The sequence below is a fragment of the Caretta caretta genome, chromosome 1, assembly GCF_965140235.1.
Source record: "Caretta caretta isolate rCarCar2 chromosome 1, rCarCar1.hap1, whole genome shotgun sequence".
NCBI classification, from domain to species: domain Eukaryota; kingdom Metazoa; phylum Chordata; order Testudines; family Cheloniidae; genus Caretta; species Caretta caretta.
In genome coordinates this window covers 250,038,442-250,052,417 of record NC_134206.1, presented here as the reverse complement: position 1 = coordinate 250,052,417, position 13,976 = coordinate 250,038,442, and the positions used below count along the sequence as shown (strand labels likewise).

Here is a 13,976-nt window from a genome sequence, read left to right as displayed (position 1 = left end):
GCCCTGCAGAGGCACCCCACTGGACCTCAAAGGGGAGGAAGCATCTCATTTTGCTCCCTAGAGACCTTCAGTTGATATAGGAGCAGCAGTAAAGATCTTGAGGGGGAGCCACCAGCAACCTTCCTCTGTGAGGAGGACAGGCTGGTCTGGTACAAGGCTTGGTAGTGGAGGATGGGAAAGAGAAGGAAAAAAAATTGAGAACCTGTAAAACCTGCTTTTTCTCGGAAAATGTTCTTCTTGGTTCACGTCAAGCCTGCATCTAAGAGTTTCAGCAAAAATTGATATTTCAAATACATCCTAGCCACCTGAGTCTATCAGCAAGATGCGCTAGGTTTGCAAATCTCATTCTTGTCCAATTGTGTCAAGCTGGATCAAGTTGGATCAAGCTGCCCCTGTTCTGTGTTCTGTATTTTCACTAGGTGTGCAAGTTCAAGAAGAGTCTATGCTTGGCTCCATTGGTATGTATTGATGGGAACGTGCCAGTTGCCACCATTCAGTACGTCTGTGAAATTGCTAGAGAGCACCAGATAGCAGGTAAGGAGAACTCACTGCAGATGGACCCCTTGGGGCATAATCGTGCATGTTCTGAAATATGACCCGCAAGGTGCTGAGCACCCTCAGCTCCTGCTAACTTCAATGAGAGACTGAGAGTTGAAGGCACCAACACTATCTTGCATCTCAAGTTATTCCCCTCCTCCCCCATGGTTTTTAAAAAATATATGAAATATGTTTTCATATATTTTTAGTTTTTCTTATTCTGCAGCTACATCAGATTTTTATAAGGGTAACCTATACTGCCCCAGCACTGACAGAAAACCAGCAAAGGTTAAAGGTGAACTGAAAAGCTAAGCTGAAAGCTGAGGCAGGCACAGACTTGTATGCTGTATGTCTCCCATGGTTTGTGGCATTCAGCAAAGCAATACATTTTAACTTACCTATTTTTTTAAATGATTTGCCCCCCTGCTTCTTGTGAAATACACTGGCCCCTTCTTGGTTTGCTGAAGACTCTTCACAACCCATCTTCAGACTTCAGAATTGTTCCCTCATCTTCTTCAGAAGTAAGCTCTGTAGGGGGAGACAGTTCTCTAGATTCAGCCAGTGAGCAGAGACTACAAAGATAGTTCCTGCTGGCTGGCTGGCTGGCTCACTGGCCTGTCTATCAAACTAAATGCCCATTCCTGAATCTGCCTCTCATCACATCACCCCAGAGCCAGAAGCAGGTGAATCATTACTGTTGCAGCAGAAAGGGAGATTGAAGATAGCTAACTAAAATAAAGTGTAGATACCAAACATTGTAAAAATCACAGCGAGCATTCCAAATATCTGCCTGTCCTGAAGCAGAGAGATTGTTATATCGGCTAACCAACTACAATTTTGTTTTGAAGTGTGCTATGAGCCGACAGATGAAAACAAGGCTTCTAAGCCCTTCCTTTCAGACAGCTGGAGAGCGCTGACCTACATCTCCCCCAATCTGCGAGAACTAAGGGCAATAAATCGGACCCTCGGGCACCCTGTGCCGGCAGGTACAGTACAGTGATGTGGTAGCGAGAGAGCAATACTTTCAGATTAACCTAGACACTGCACAGGGAGCTGCGTTTTCCCCACCCCTGCCGCCATTCCAGACTGACTGCTTCCACTGACCGCAAGTCCCTCACTATGCTGAACCAGCACTTCTAGAAACAGCAGAGCTGTTTGTCATAGTACTGCCTCCAGAAGAGTTAACTTAGGTTACCAAAACAGCTACAGCAGCTGGAGATTTTACAAAGCCCAAGAAGCAGGGAAGGCCAGCTTTGGGCAGAGGAGTGATGAACTAGCTTAGAAGCTGCAGTTCACTAAGCAGAGGAGCTGGTAACCATTCTGTGTGTCCTGAAAGAACATGGATTTTCTAGGGTTAGTACACAGACTTGTATTTTAATTAATTTCTATTTCAGTCCCCCTTTGGTTGTGTGTGTGTGTGTGTTAAAATAAATGCACTGAACCTAAAGACCGTGGTTAACTAATGAGGCATCTAGACCACCTCACAAAATCTTCGCAAGCTCTGAAACTTGACTCAGATAAGGCAAAAAACTAGTCCAGCAGAGACTGCTGCAGGTCTGGGATTGCTACATATCCTAGAGTTTGAGTCACTGTTTTTGTCATGCACGCTACAAGCCCAACCAAGCAAATAGGATCACTAGTTTATTTCAGATGTCCCAATGAAGCATCACAGTATGATGGTATTTGTCTTCAGACTGTGATGCTGTCTCTATAGGAAATGAAACATCGCCCTATGCTGACACCAACGCAATGACATTAAGACACAGACACAGTTATTTTGTCCCCTGCACACACACACAGGTGTAAACTCATGAGAGTTGGTATCCTCATTTCGGAGTGGAGGTGCATTGGAGAGGCTACGTGGGAGACCAGAACTGGAATAGGGATGGGGAGTGTTGCAGGTCAGGAATGAGAAGCACAGGGGGGAACTGTGAGTGGGAAGTTTGCACAATATATCAGCTCTGTGGCTGCCTGTGCTCATGCTGTCAGCGTTTTCCGAGAGCACTGTAAACTCCCAGCTAGACTTTGAAAACCACTCACAAATAGGCCAACATCCCAGTGACATGGAAAGCTCAAGTCAGCAGCTTTGTGGTCTGAAGTGATGTCATGGCTTTTCTTCCATTGCTGTCTAAAGAGCTGCCGTCCAGGCTGGAGGATGTTGTCAGGACTGCGATGACCCTGACCCGCCCCTTGCTGACACAACTGCACTGTGTGGTGGTGACACTTGGCATGCATGGAGTCCTCTTGTGTGGCAGGAGAGTGGAAGGGCGTGTCTCACTGTGCCCTGGAACTCACAAACAGGTAGGAGGTTCAGGAAGACCAACTGAGTGGCAAGGAGTTCTCATTCCCTTGTGCCTGGGAGCACCAGCATAGTAGTGACTCTTCAAGCCTCTCTCACCAAGGTTAATGCTGCTATCCATATACCTGACCCTGGAGGACTGGCTGGCTCCGCAGATTAATAATGGAAATTGAGCCTTCCTTTCCTATGCCACTGGGTGTCACAGGGTGGTAAAGGAGGCAGGTCCAGGTCCACTGTGCCAGAGCAGGTGCTCTCAGTTTGGCCAGTTAAGAGGCCAAGGCAGCACCTGGGACTATAAATAGTGCCCTACCAAATTCACGGCCATGAAAAATGCATCCTGGACTGGGAAATCTGCTCTCCCTCTGTGAAATCTGGTCTTTTGTGTGCCTTTACCCTATACTATACAGATTTCACAGGGAAGACCAGCCTTTCTCAAACTAGGGGTCTTACCCAAAGGAATTTGCAGCAGGGTCGCAAGGTTATTTTAGGGGGGTCATAGCATTGCCACCCTTCTGCGCTGCCTTCAGAGCTGGGAGGCTGGAGAGTAGTGGCTGTTGGCTGAGCACCCAGCTCTGCAGGCAGCACCCCGCCAGTAGCAGCGCAGAAGTAAGGGTGGCAATATCATACCATGCCACCCTTACTTTTGTGCTCCTGCTGGCGATTTTTCTGCCTTTGCAGCAGGGCTCCCGGCCAGCAGCCGCTGCTGTCCAGCTGCCCAGCTCTGAGGCAGAGCCACCGCCAGTAGCAGCACATAAGTAAGGGTAGCAACACCGCAACCCCTCCTACAATAACTTTGTGACCCCCCCCCAACTCCTTTTTGGGTCAGGACCCCTACAATTTCAACATAATGAAATTTCAGATTTAAATAGCTGAAATCATGAAATTTATGATTTTTTTAAATCCCATGACTGTGAAATTGACCAAAATGGAATTTGGTAGGGCCCTAACTATAAAGGATCAAGGAGAAACTGAAAGAGGAGGGAGACTGGGTGAGCCCAGGTCTTAGAGCACAGACTGAGTCAGTCAGGAAAAGGTCAGGTGAGAGCTTCCACACACCAGGGGGATGGTGGAAGATCCTGGAAGGAAGCTGTAGTTGGTTCCTGGGAAAAGGCTAGACAGGAGAGCAGCAAGAGGGGTTTGGTGGCTGGCACGTGTCCCCAAGCCAGAGGGCCAAGGCTGAAGGCCAGAGAGCAGCAGTGGGAGTTGCCTGCTGATATCTAAGCTGCAGCCCAGGACTGGAGAGGGCTGAAGATGGGAAGAGCAGCAGGGCTTACTCCCCTCCACACTGGAGAGCTGGCCCCAGGGAAGCAGTGAGAGGGCCAGGGGAAGTGTGGGATGCTCCCCTGGTAAGGCTCTGGGGGTTCCTGCTGGGGAGAGTAGGCAGGGCCATCTCCAGTTTTTTTGCCACCCCAAGCGGCGAAAAAAAAAATCGATTGGGCTGCCGCCGAAGTGCCGCCGAAGACCTGTCCGTGCCGCCTCAATAACTGACGGAATGCCGCCCCTTTCTGTTGCCCGCCCCAGGCACCTGCTTCCTTCGCTGGTGCCTGGAGCCAGCCCTGAGAGTAGAACTTACTCTTGCGGGAAGGGCTGGGGTAGCTTTCTTAGCAGAAGGACAGAGGAGGACTGACAAGAAGCCTAGGTGTGGTGGAAAACTCTGGAGTGTAGTATGTGGGGTGCCATGTCGTTGGATTTGTAAAGACTCTCTGTGCTGGGATGTGAGAAATGGACTATGTATAGTACTTTCATTATCATTTGGATGATTTGAAATATGTTTCTGGTAATAAATCACAGGACTGGAGGATAAGCTTGCAAGGAGTTACTGGGGACTCTGAAAGGGAAACTGAGGCAGGTGCCTCAGTCATGCTGTAGCTTGCCACAGGAGAGTGCTCCAGGAAGGACCATCCTATGATACAGTGATTCATATCTGTGGAGTGATCACAGAAAGCACATTTAAAATGTGCTTTTCCCTGAGTAATTAAGAATGCAAGTTTAAAACACACTCTCCACGAACATACACGCTCTCAGTTGCAGAAGTCTTGGTGGAAAGCGAACCCCAAAAGGGCGCAAACATAGGCAAAGTGAATGTGATTCAAAATGTAAAAAAATATTATTTGGACTCTAAGTATTGAGGCAGCTGTGGGCAATATCAGCCAGGTCCAAATATTGCTTCTAGAATTCGGTGAATTCCCAGTAATGTCACTCCTCCTCTCCCTCTCTACAGAATGCTGCTGGCGAGCTGTGTGCCATCCACTACCCAGCAATCCCCATCTCCAGGGAAGAGATAGTGAATGTCTCAGGAGCGGGTGACAGGTATATTACTAATTACCCAGAGAAAAGATGCAGTTATGGGATTTCTTTATTTTCTGCAGCTGAATTCCTATCTGGAATTTTTAACACTACCATGAAGACAGATTTCACTCTTCTGCTTGGGAATTAAACATTAAATCCACCCAATAAGGAGTAAGGGACATCATCCTCCACAACGCATACTAAGAATTTGCCCATAACAGCTTAATATCGATTGAAGCCCATCTGGCCACTCATCCTCCTTTTCCCAGAACCGTCTTGAACATATGCTACAGCATCCAAGGTCCCAGCAGTACAGCCACAGGTTCTGAATTACTCTGGGCTGGGCTGTCAAACTTCTTGACGTTAGTGGCTATTGAAGTACTACAGCAGTAGTCAAAATAAAGTAAACTACCTTAAGCCAAAGCTGGATCAGTTTCTCTCCAGTGGAAGTGAGACTTAACCTTCGTTGTAAGGTTTGCTAAAAGGCCAGGAAGTGCCTTAAAGGCAGGAGTTGTCATATAAGTCCAGTTCATCAGGTCCCAGTTTTCGGCCTGTGGGAGTGGCTGGTACCTTATGCTTTGAGTTCTCACCATACCTTACCTAATCATTGATGCAATGCTGTACACTGGGGTCGGAGGGGACAGGCATTACTTACTGACCCCATAGTGATCAGCTGACATCTTTATTATCCTCCTTGTCTTGTATAACTACATGTGATACAGTCATAATTATCCAGACATAATTATCCAGACCTTTTTTCATAAGCTGCAATGACTGATATTTTACTGCAGTGAACTGTCTGGGAAGTCTGTATGAGGCAGTTTTTTCCACATTTATTTGCCACTAATTGAAAGGAGTGATTAGCCTCCCCCTTTCTCATGCTAGAGGACAGCATAAAAAGGGACTGATTAGTTTCATGGAAACCTTAGTAATTCTAGGTTTCAGAGTAGCAGCCATGTTAGTCTGTATTCGCAAAAAGAAAAGGAGGACTCGTGGCACCTTAGAGACTAACCAATTTATTTGAGCATAAGCTTTCGTGAGCTACAGCCCACTTCATCGGATGCATTCAGTGGAAAATACAGTGGGGAGATTTATATACATAGAGAACATGGAACAATCATGTGTTACCATACACATTATAATGAGAGTGATCAGGTAGGGTGAGCTATTACCAGCAGGAGAGCGGGGGGGGGGGGGGGGGGAGGGAAGGGGGTGGTGGAACCTATTGTAGGGATAATCAAGGTGGGCCATTTCCAGCAGTTGACAAGAACATCTGAGGAACAGTGGGGGGTGGGGGGGATAAACATGGGGAAATAGTTTTACTTTGTGTAATGACCCATCCACTCCCAGTCTCTATTCAAGCCTAAGTTAATTGTATCCAGTTTGCAAATTAATTCCAATTCAGCAGTCTCTCGGAGTCTGTTTTTGAAGTTTTTTTGTTGAAGTATTGCCACTTTTAGGTCTGTAATCGAGTGACCAGAGAGATTGAAGTGTTCTCTGACTGGTTTTCGAATGTTATAATTCTTGACGTCTGATTTGTGTCCATTTATTCTTTTACATAGAAAAGTACGATCAATGTACATGGCAGAGGGGCATTGCTGGCACATGATGGCATATATCACATTGGTAGATGTGCAGGTGAATGAGCCTCTGATAGTGTGGCTGATGTAATTAGGCCCTATGATGGTGTCCCCTGAATAGATATGTGGACACAGTTGGCAACGGGCTTTGCTGCAAGGATAGGTTCCTGGGTTTGTGGTTCTGTTGTGTGTTGTATGGTTGCTGGTGAGTATTTGCTTCAGGTTGGGGGGCTGTCTGTAAGCAAGGACTGGCCTGTCTCGCAAGATCTGTGAAAGTGATGGGTCGTCCTTCAGGATAGGTTGTAGATCCTTGATGATGCGTTGGAGAGGTTTTAGTTGGGGGCTGAAGGTGATGGCTAGTGGCATTCTGTTATTTTCTTTGTTGGGCCTGTCCTGTAGTAAGTGACTTCTGGGTACTGTTCTGGCTCTGTCAATCTGTTTCTTCACTTTGGCAAGTGGGTATTGTAGTTGTAAGAATGCTTGATAGAGATCTTGTAGGTGTTTGTCTCTGTCTGAGGGGTTGGAGCAAATGCGGTTGTATCGTAGAGCTTGGCTGTAGACAATGGATCTGGATGAAAGCTGGAGGCATGTAGGTAGGAATAGCGGTCAGTAGGTTTCCGGTATAGGGTGGTGTTTATGTGACCATCGCTTATTAGCACCGTAGTGTCCAGGAAGTGGATCCAGGCTGAGGTTGATGGTGGGATGGAAATTGTTGAAATCATGGTGGAATTCCTCAAGGGCTTCTTTTCCATGGGTCCAGATGATGAAGATGTCATTAAAGTAGCGCAAGTAGAGTAGGGGCATTGGGGATGAGAGCTGAGGAAGCGTTGTTCTGAGTCAGCCATAAAAAAGTTGGCATACTGTGGGGCCATGCGGGTACCCATAGCAGTGCCGCTGATTTGAAGGTATACATTGTCCCCAAATGTGAAATAGTTATGGGGGAGGACAAAATCAAAGTTCAGCCACCAGGTTTGCCGTGACATTATCGGGGATACTGTTCCTGATGGCTTGTAGTCCATCTTTGTGTGGAATGTTGGTGTAGAGGGCTTCTACATCCATAGTGGCCAGGATGGTGTTTTCAGGAAGATCACCGATGGATTGTAGTTTCCTCAGGAAGTCAGTGGTGTCTCGAAGGTAGCTGGGAGTGCTGGTAGCGTAGGGCCTGAGGAGGGAGTCTACATAGCCAGACAATCCTGCTGAGATGATGGGGCATCCAGGATTTCCAGGTTTATGGATCTTGGGTAGCAGATAGAATACCCCAGGTCGGGGTTCCAGGGGTGTGTCTGTGCGGATTTTTTCTTGTGCTTTTTCAGGGAGTTTCTTGAGCAAATGCTGTAGTTTCTTTTGGTAACCCTCAGTGGGATCAGAGGGTAATGGCTTGTAGAAAGTGGTGTTGGAGAGCTGCCTAGCAGCCTCTTGTTCATATTCTGACCTATTCATGATGACAACAGCACCTCCTTTGTCAGCCTCTTTGATTATGATGTCAGAGTTGTTTCTGAGGCTGTGGATGGCATTGTGTTCTGCACGGCTGAGGTTGTGGAGCAAGTGATGCTGCTTTTCCACAATTTCATCCCGTGCATGTCGGCGGAAGCACTCTATGCAGAAGTCCAGTCTGTTGTTTCGACCTTCAGGAGGAGTCCACCCAGAATCCTTCTTTTTGTAGTCTTGGTAGGAAGCTCTCTGTGGGTTAGTATGTTGTTCAGAGGTGTGTTGGAAATATTCCTTGAGTTGGAGGCGTCGAAAATAAGATTCTAGGTCACCACAGAACTGTATCATGTTCGTGGGGGTGGAGGGGCAGAAGGAGAGGCCCCGAAATAGGACAGATTCTTCTGCTGGGCTAAGAGTATAGTTGGATAGATTAACAATATTGCTGGGCGGGTTAAGGGAACCACTGTTGTGGCCCCTTGTGGCATGTAGTAGTTTAGATAGTTTAGTGTCCTTTTTCTTTTGTAGAGAAGCAAGTATGTGTTGTAAATGGCTTGTCTAGTTTTTATAAAGTCCAGCCACGAGGAAGTTTGTGTGGAAGGTTTTTTATGAGAGTATCCAGTTTTGAGAGCTCATTCTTAATCTTTCCCTGGTTGCTGTAGAGGATGTTGATCAGGTGGTTCCGCAGTTTCTTTGAGAGCATGTGGCACAAGCTGTCAGCATAGTCTGTGTGGTATGTAGATTGTAATGGAATTTTTACCTTCAGTCCTTTTGGTATGATGTCCATCTGTTTGCATTTGGAAAGGAAGATGATGTCTGTCTGTATCTGTATGAGTTTTTTCATGAAGTTGATAGATTTTTACTCCATACGGCTAAATTCAGTGCCTTGCATAATGACAGGTTTCAGAGTAGCAGCCGTGTTAGTCTGTATTCACAAAAAGAAAAGGAGGACTCGTGGCACCTTAGAGACTAACAAATTTATTTGAGCATAAGCTTTTGTGAGCTACAACTCACTTCATCGATGCATTCAGTGGAAAATATAGTGGGGAGATTTATATACATAGAGAAAATGAAGCAATGGGTGTTACCATACACACTGTAACCAGAGTGATCACTTAAGGTGAGCTATTAGTAATTCTGAGTACCTCAGTCAACACTCCTCTACTTTCTCCTTTCCAGACTAAACAATCACAGTGTTTCCGATCACTCCTCATATGTAAATCCTGCCATATCTCTTTCCCTCAGCACTGCATTTCTCTAGACTTTTTCAATCTCAGCCACATCTTGAAGGTGGGGTGATCACAACTGGGCACGATACACTGAACAATGACCTAGCCTCCTCCAGAATAATTGTTATACGTGGCCTAATAGCTTATAATTTGTTCTCTTCTAAATTTTACCTAAGCTTCCTATTTGCTTTAAGCTGCTCCCCTGCCAGACATTGTCCAGGATATGTCTGATGACTACTAAACTTTTTCTTCCTAGAGGACCCTGAAAGTTCAGGCCCATTAGTATCTATATTACTGTAGTCCTATTAAATTTAAATTGATCTGCTCTCACGAAGCTCAGTTTCTTTGAGTCCATTTGGCATTTCTTAGAATCTTTGAGTTTCCTGAAATTTAGGTAATTTCCTTCTCCTGCTATCCAATGGCTGCTCCTTCACTCTGCAGAAATCCTCTTTTTCATACAGTGCTGGATGCAAGAACAGACTCCTTGCGAGACCTTTAAGACCAGTGCTCACACAGGCTACATGTGCTGAGAAACCAAAGCTGCATACACTCACGGCATACAGGGTGGCCGTGAGCAGTTTCAAGGGATTGAACAATGGAATCTAACCAGAAGTAGCCACACATTCATGTCTCAGTTAGTTTCACCTTCCAAATGCTGTGCTCGGATCCATCAAGGTTCACTGTGCTGTAGTTAATGGTGCCAAAGCTGTGGCTTGGGGAAGGTGCTTAGAGCTACTCCAGTCTCAGTCTCTCCCAGCAGGAGCCACTGGAGGGAAGGGGGTAGGTAGGGGCACTGGCTCAAGAGGAGCATGCAATTCATTTGTATCTTAAGGTTCTCTTGGAATCCCTGCCCAGATGGCTGGGTCCATTGTCAGTCTGTGGAAGCTGTTTGCTCCCTGCACCCTGGTTGCTGTAACAACATAACAGTGTATGCACGTACACAGCACTGCTAAGGAATAATCCCCCCCAAATATTTATTCCAAGTCTCAGGAGCTGTTGAGAGATTGAAAGGTCATCACAAACCACAATGTTCTGTGCCTTTTGTTAAGCAGAAACTGAGGTAATTCGTCTAAGTAAGAAATGGAAGTTTTTCCTTCGCACCCCTAGGATGTAGTGAGAAGCACCTGGAAGCTCTCGGCAGTAGCCGCTCTTCAGAGTGGAAGGCCATGCTGGTACTGAGTGTAAATCTCTGCTGGCCCATAGCTACAGGGCAAGGGTAGCTAAGTGCAGCTCCCCAGACCCGAGGAGGCCCTAGCACTACAATGCCACCTGCAGCTGCTGTAACCTTTACTAGGCAGATGAAGCCTGCAGAGACCTTAGATGAACTGCTGGCTGAAAGTTGACAAGACTACTTTATCTGAAGAGGACTCCCTCCCCCTGCCAACGTGGGAGCTCTGTTTTAGAGCCCTAAGCCCCTCCCTTGATATTAGCGCTATCTCTCTGCTTTTTTTAAACATCGCCTCCATCCTCCTAGAACTTCCCATTAGTCTTACCCACTCTCCATCTCCTTCACATCACCATCCCTTTTCTCTTCTTATGATCACCATCACCTTCTCTCTTCCTTGTCTTTCCTTTTTCCTCATCTTCACTGCTGTTTCCTCTGTCTTATTTCTTTAGATGTGTATAAATGCTAGAAAGAGGCTTCTATCCATATACCCAGGTCCCCTTGATAGAACTTGAATACATCACCCAGAATGTCTCACATGCAGCACCAGAAGTCAATAGAACCAGCCACCAGCAAGTCAGGAAGCTTAGAAGCTCATGCTCCCATCCCCTATCTTCTAACTCCCAACAATTCCCTACCTTTATCCTAACTATTCCCCACCCCCATTGTTAAACGCCTAGAGGGGAAAAGATCTTTGAATGGTCTCTTGCAACATGTGGTAACTCCTTACACTAAGCAGTCTGCTCCACCTTGTACTTGGCTGTGATGCTGGGAGTACCTTTCCCAGATGTGAAGAAGAGCTCTGTGTAGCTCCAAAGCTTGTCTCTCTCACAAACCGAGGTTGGTTCGATAAAAGATATTACCTCGCCCACCTTGTCTCAGAAAATTAAAAACAATTTCACAAACATCTCAGAGGCAGGGCACTCTACCCCAGGAGACTGGGAGTAGCCTGGCTGTGCGCATGACAGAGGAAGGAATCTCTCCTGTTAACTCCTCTGTTATGGTAAGAAACATTACTTAGAGTCTCTAAAGGAAGTTCTGTCTCCTTTTTTACGTCCCAATGATACTGGGAGCTTCTTAAATTCAGGCACTGAGGCTCAATAGTGAGCTACATATCAGGGGTGCTGGAACAATTTGTATAGTGGGGGTGCTGAGAGCCACTGAACCAAACTGTAAACCCTGGATATGATGGAAACCACTTGAAGCCAGGAGGTGCAGCAGCACCCCCAGTTCCAGCACCTATGCTACATATTCTGAGCTCTACTGGTCACATCTGCACTGAGTAGCCATGCCGCACTGACTAACCTCCCAAACAGAGCTGCCAGTTTTGGTTGGATGTATTCCTGGAGATTTCACTCATGACATAATCTTTAATTTGTGGAGACTCCAGGACAATCCTGGAGGGTTGGCAACTCTATTTCCAAAGCATGCTGGGATAGAATAAAATGAGGGGGCACTCACTGTTTTAAAGTCTTGTCAGGAACCTGGGAAGGGACATCTCCAGGACATGATATCTTTCTCCATTAAAAGGATAATGTCTGTGACCCAGCGTCCTGAGGTTGGGACACGACAAGAGAGGGGACTTTCAGTCTTCCTTAGGGATACTCAAACCCCTTGTTAGATCCTCCTTTCCCCCATCCCAGTTTCTGTTGCTTGTAGGTTGATTTGCTGTAGGGACCCTTGGCTTTTAGCTTTGTTTTGTGAATAGAGATACTTTAGTGTCTCTTTGGGATGGCAAGGTCTGCAGAATCAAAACCATTCCCCAATGTCTGAAGCTGCCTTTTCTTTCTCTTCCCAGTTTAATGGCGGGGATAATCGCTGGGCTACTTGCTGGGCACGACACAGATACCTGCGTCCGGATGGGCCTGCTCTCTGCCTGCCTCTCCCTCCGTTCATACGAGCCCGTCTCCCAGGAGATCAGTACTGTCAGCGTGAACCTGGAACAGGTCAAGGCTAGGAGCTGGCCAGAGGTGAAGGTGTGGAAGATGAATTAGAGTTTATGCTCCAGAGCTCTAGCAGATGTTCCATTCCAACCACACCTGAAGTGCAACATTACTTCAGATTTCCACCCCCCACTGTCAATCCCCCAATGCCACACAGCCAATATCTCCCAGAAAGCAAAAAAAAAAAAAAAAAAAAAAACAGGGTGCTTAAACAGCTTGGGTTGCACCTTCCTGAAAAAGCTTGTATTTCTTCCTCCCATCTTCATAGGGTAGACGCCAAACTCCTTTCAACAGCCCTGCTCAGCCACTACTTCAGCAAAACAATGGATATCTGAGACAATATGCTTATTACATATGGGCTTGCCGAACAGCAACCCACTGGCACACAGTTCTATGATATGGCCCAGTGATCAAAGTGGAGCATTGTATGTTGGGACTTAAATATCTAGATACTTCTATTGCCCCTCTGCAATGTCCATGTGCTTCCGAAACACAAATGAATATAACCTCACATCTCCTCGCTGAGGTGGGGCAGCGCTGTTCTTGTATTACAAATGGCGAATGTGCGGCACAGAGATTAAGTGAATTTCCCAAGGTCTCAGTGAGTCTGTAGCACAGCTGGGAACCAAACCAAGATTTACCAGCTCCCAGCCCAGTGTTTAACCACAAGACCATTCTTCTACCTGTGGCTCTTCTGGCATCCAGCTTTTTATTACTGAGGCAGTAACAAAATGTACCATTAATACAAATTAGATACCGTCCTTCAGCTTCTGGCAAGTTGCTAATCCTCTGACCACTGAGCAAACAAACCTATGAAAAGTAAGTTTATTCCATCTGGCATTGGGGTGCTCTCAGGATCACATCCCCCCCACTTATAAAGCTGTAGGAGGGTTAGCCACTGGCTGACCCGGAGGCAGCAAGTCAGACCCCCCTTTCCTGAATGGGACATCTGCCACCATACTCTGTTCCCTTCATTTGGAAAAAAGATCTGTTTTATCTCCTTTGTCTGTTCAGTCTCAAGACATAATATCAGAAAGGATCTATAATCTCACCTACAGTGTTGTTACAAACATTTCACAGTGACATTAATGACCAGTGTGTTAGTAGATTTCAAATGATATATGGCATGTCACCTTTTATGTAAATATAACTGGTGTGAGAGGTGTATGAGGCTGAGACAGAGCAGTGAACTACTACTGGGCCTCTGTGTCACAGGAGCCTAAATACCTCAGAGGACCTGGGGCTGGGTATCACCACTCAAACAATGATCAGCTCACAAGTGACACTGAAGGTGATGATTTTAACCCAGTTCCTAGCTCACCTCACAAGAGCCACTATGCAAGTCCATGTGCTTGCAGTTCCAAATGCTCGTAAGACACCCATGGGGTTTTACAAGTTAGATGGAAGTATATGGTTAGCGAAATACCCTATTGCGGTTTCAGCCTGAACTTGCTGTCAGTGCTTAAAGTGGTCTTAAAAAAGTGGCAGGTTTCACATAAGCTGGGAGCA

General features: G+C 46.4%; 1 protein-coding gene across 1 annotated transcript in view; it reads left to right on the top strand.

The window, feature by feature from the left end:
* The window catches only part of LOC125627037 (uncharacterized), a 47,796-nt gene extending 34,329 nt beyond the window's left edge, over window positions 1-13,467 (top strand). Inside the window, exons 15-19 of the mRNA XM_048830744.2 lie at window positions 420-534; window positions 1,386-1,523; window positions 2,672-2,838; window positions 5,058-5,146; window positions 12,323-13,467. Of these exons, the coding sequence (XP_048686701.2) occupies window positions 420-534; window positions 1,386-1,523; window positions 2,672-2,838; window positions 5,058-5,146; window positions 12,323-12,518 (705 nt within the window). The 3' untranslated portion in view covers window positions 12,519-13,467. The remainder of the gene's footprint in view (window positions 1-419; window positions 535-1,385; window positions 1,524-2,671; window positions 2,839-5,057; window positions 5,147-12,322) is intronic.
* Window positions 13,468-13,976: the final 509 nt, after the last annotated feature.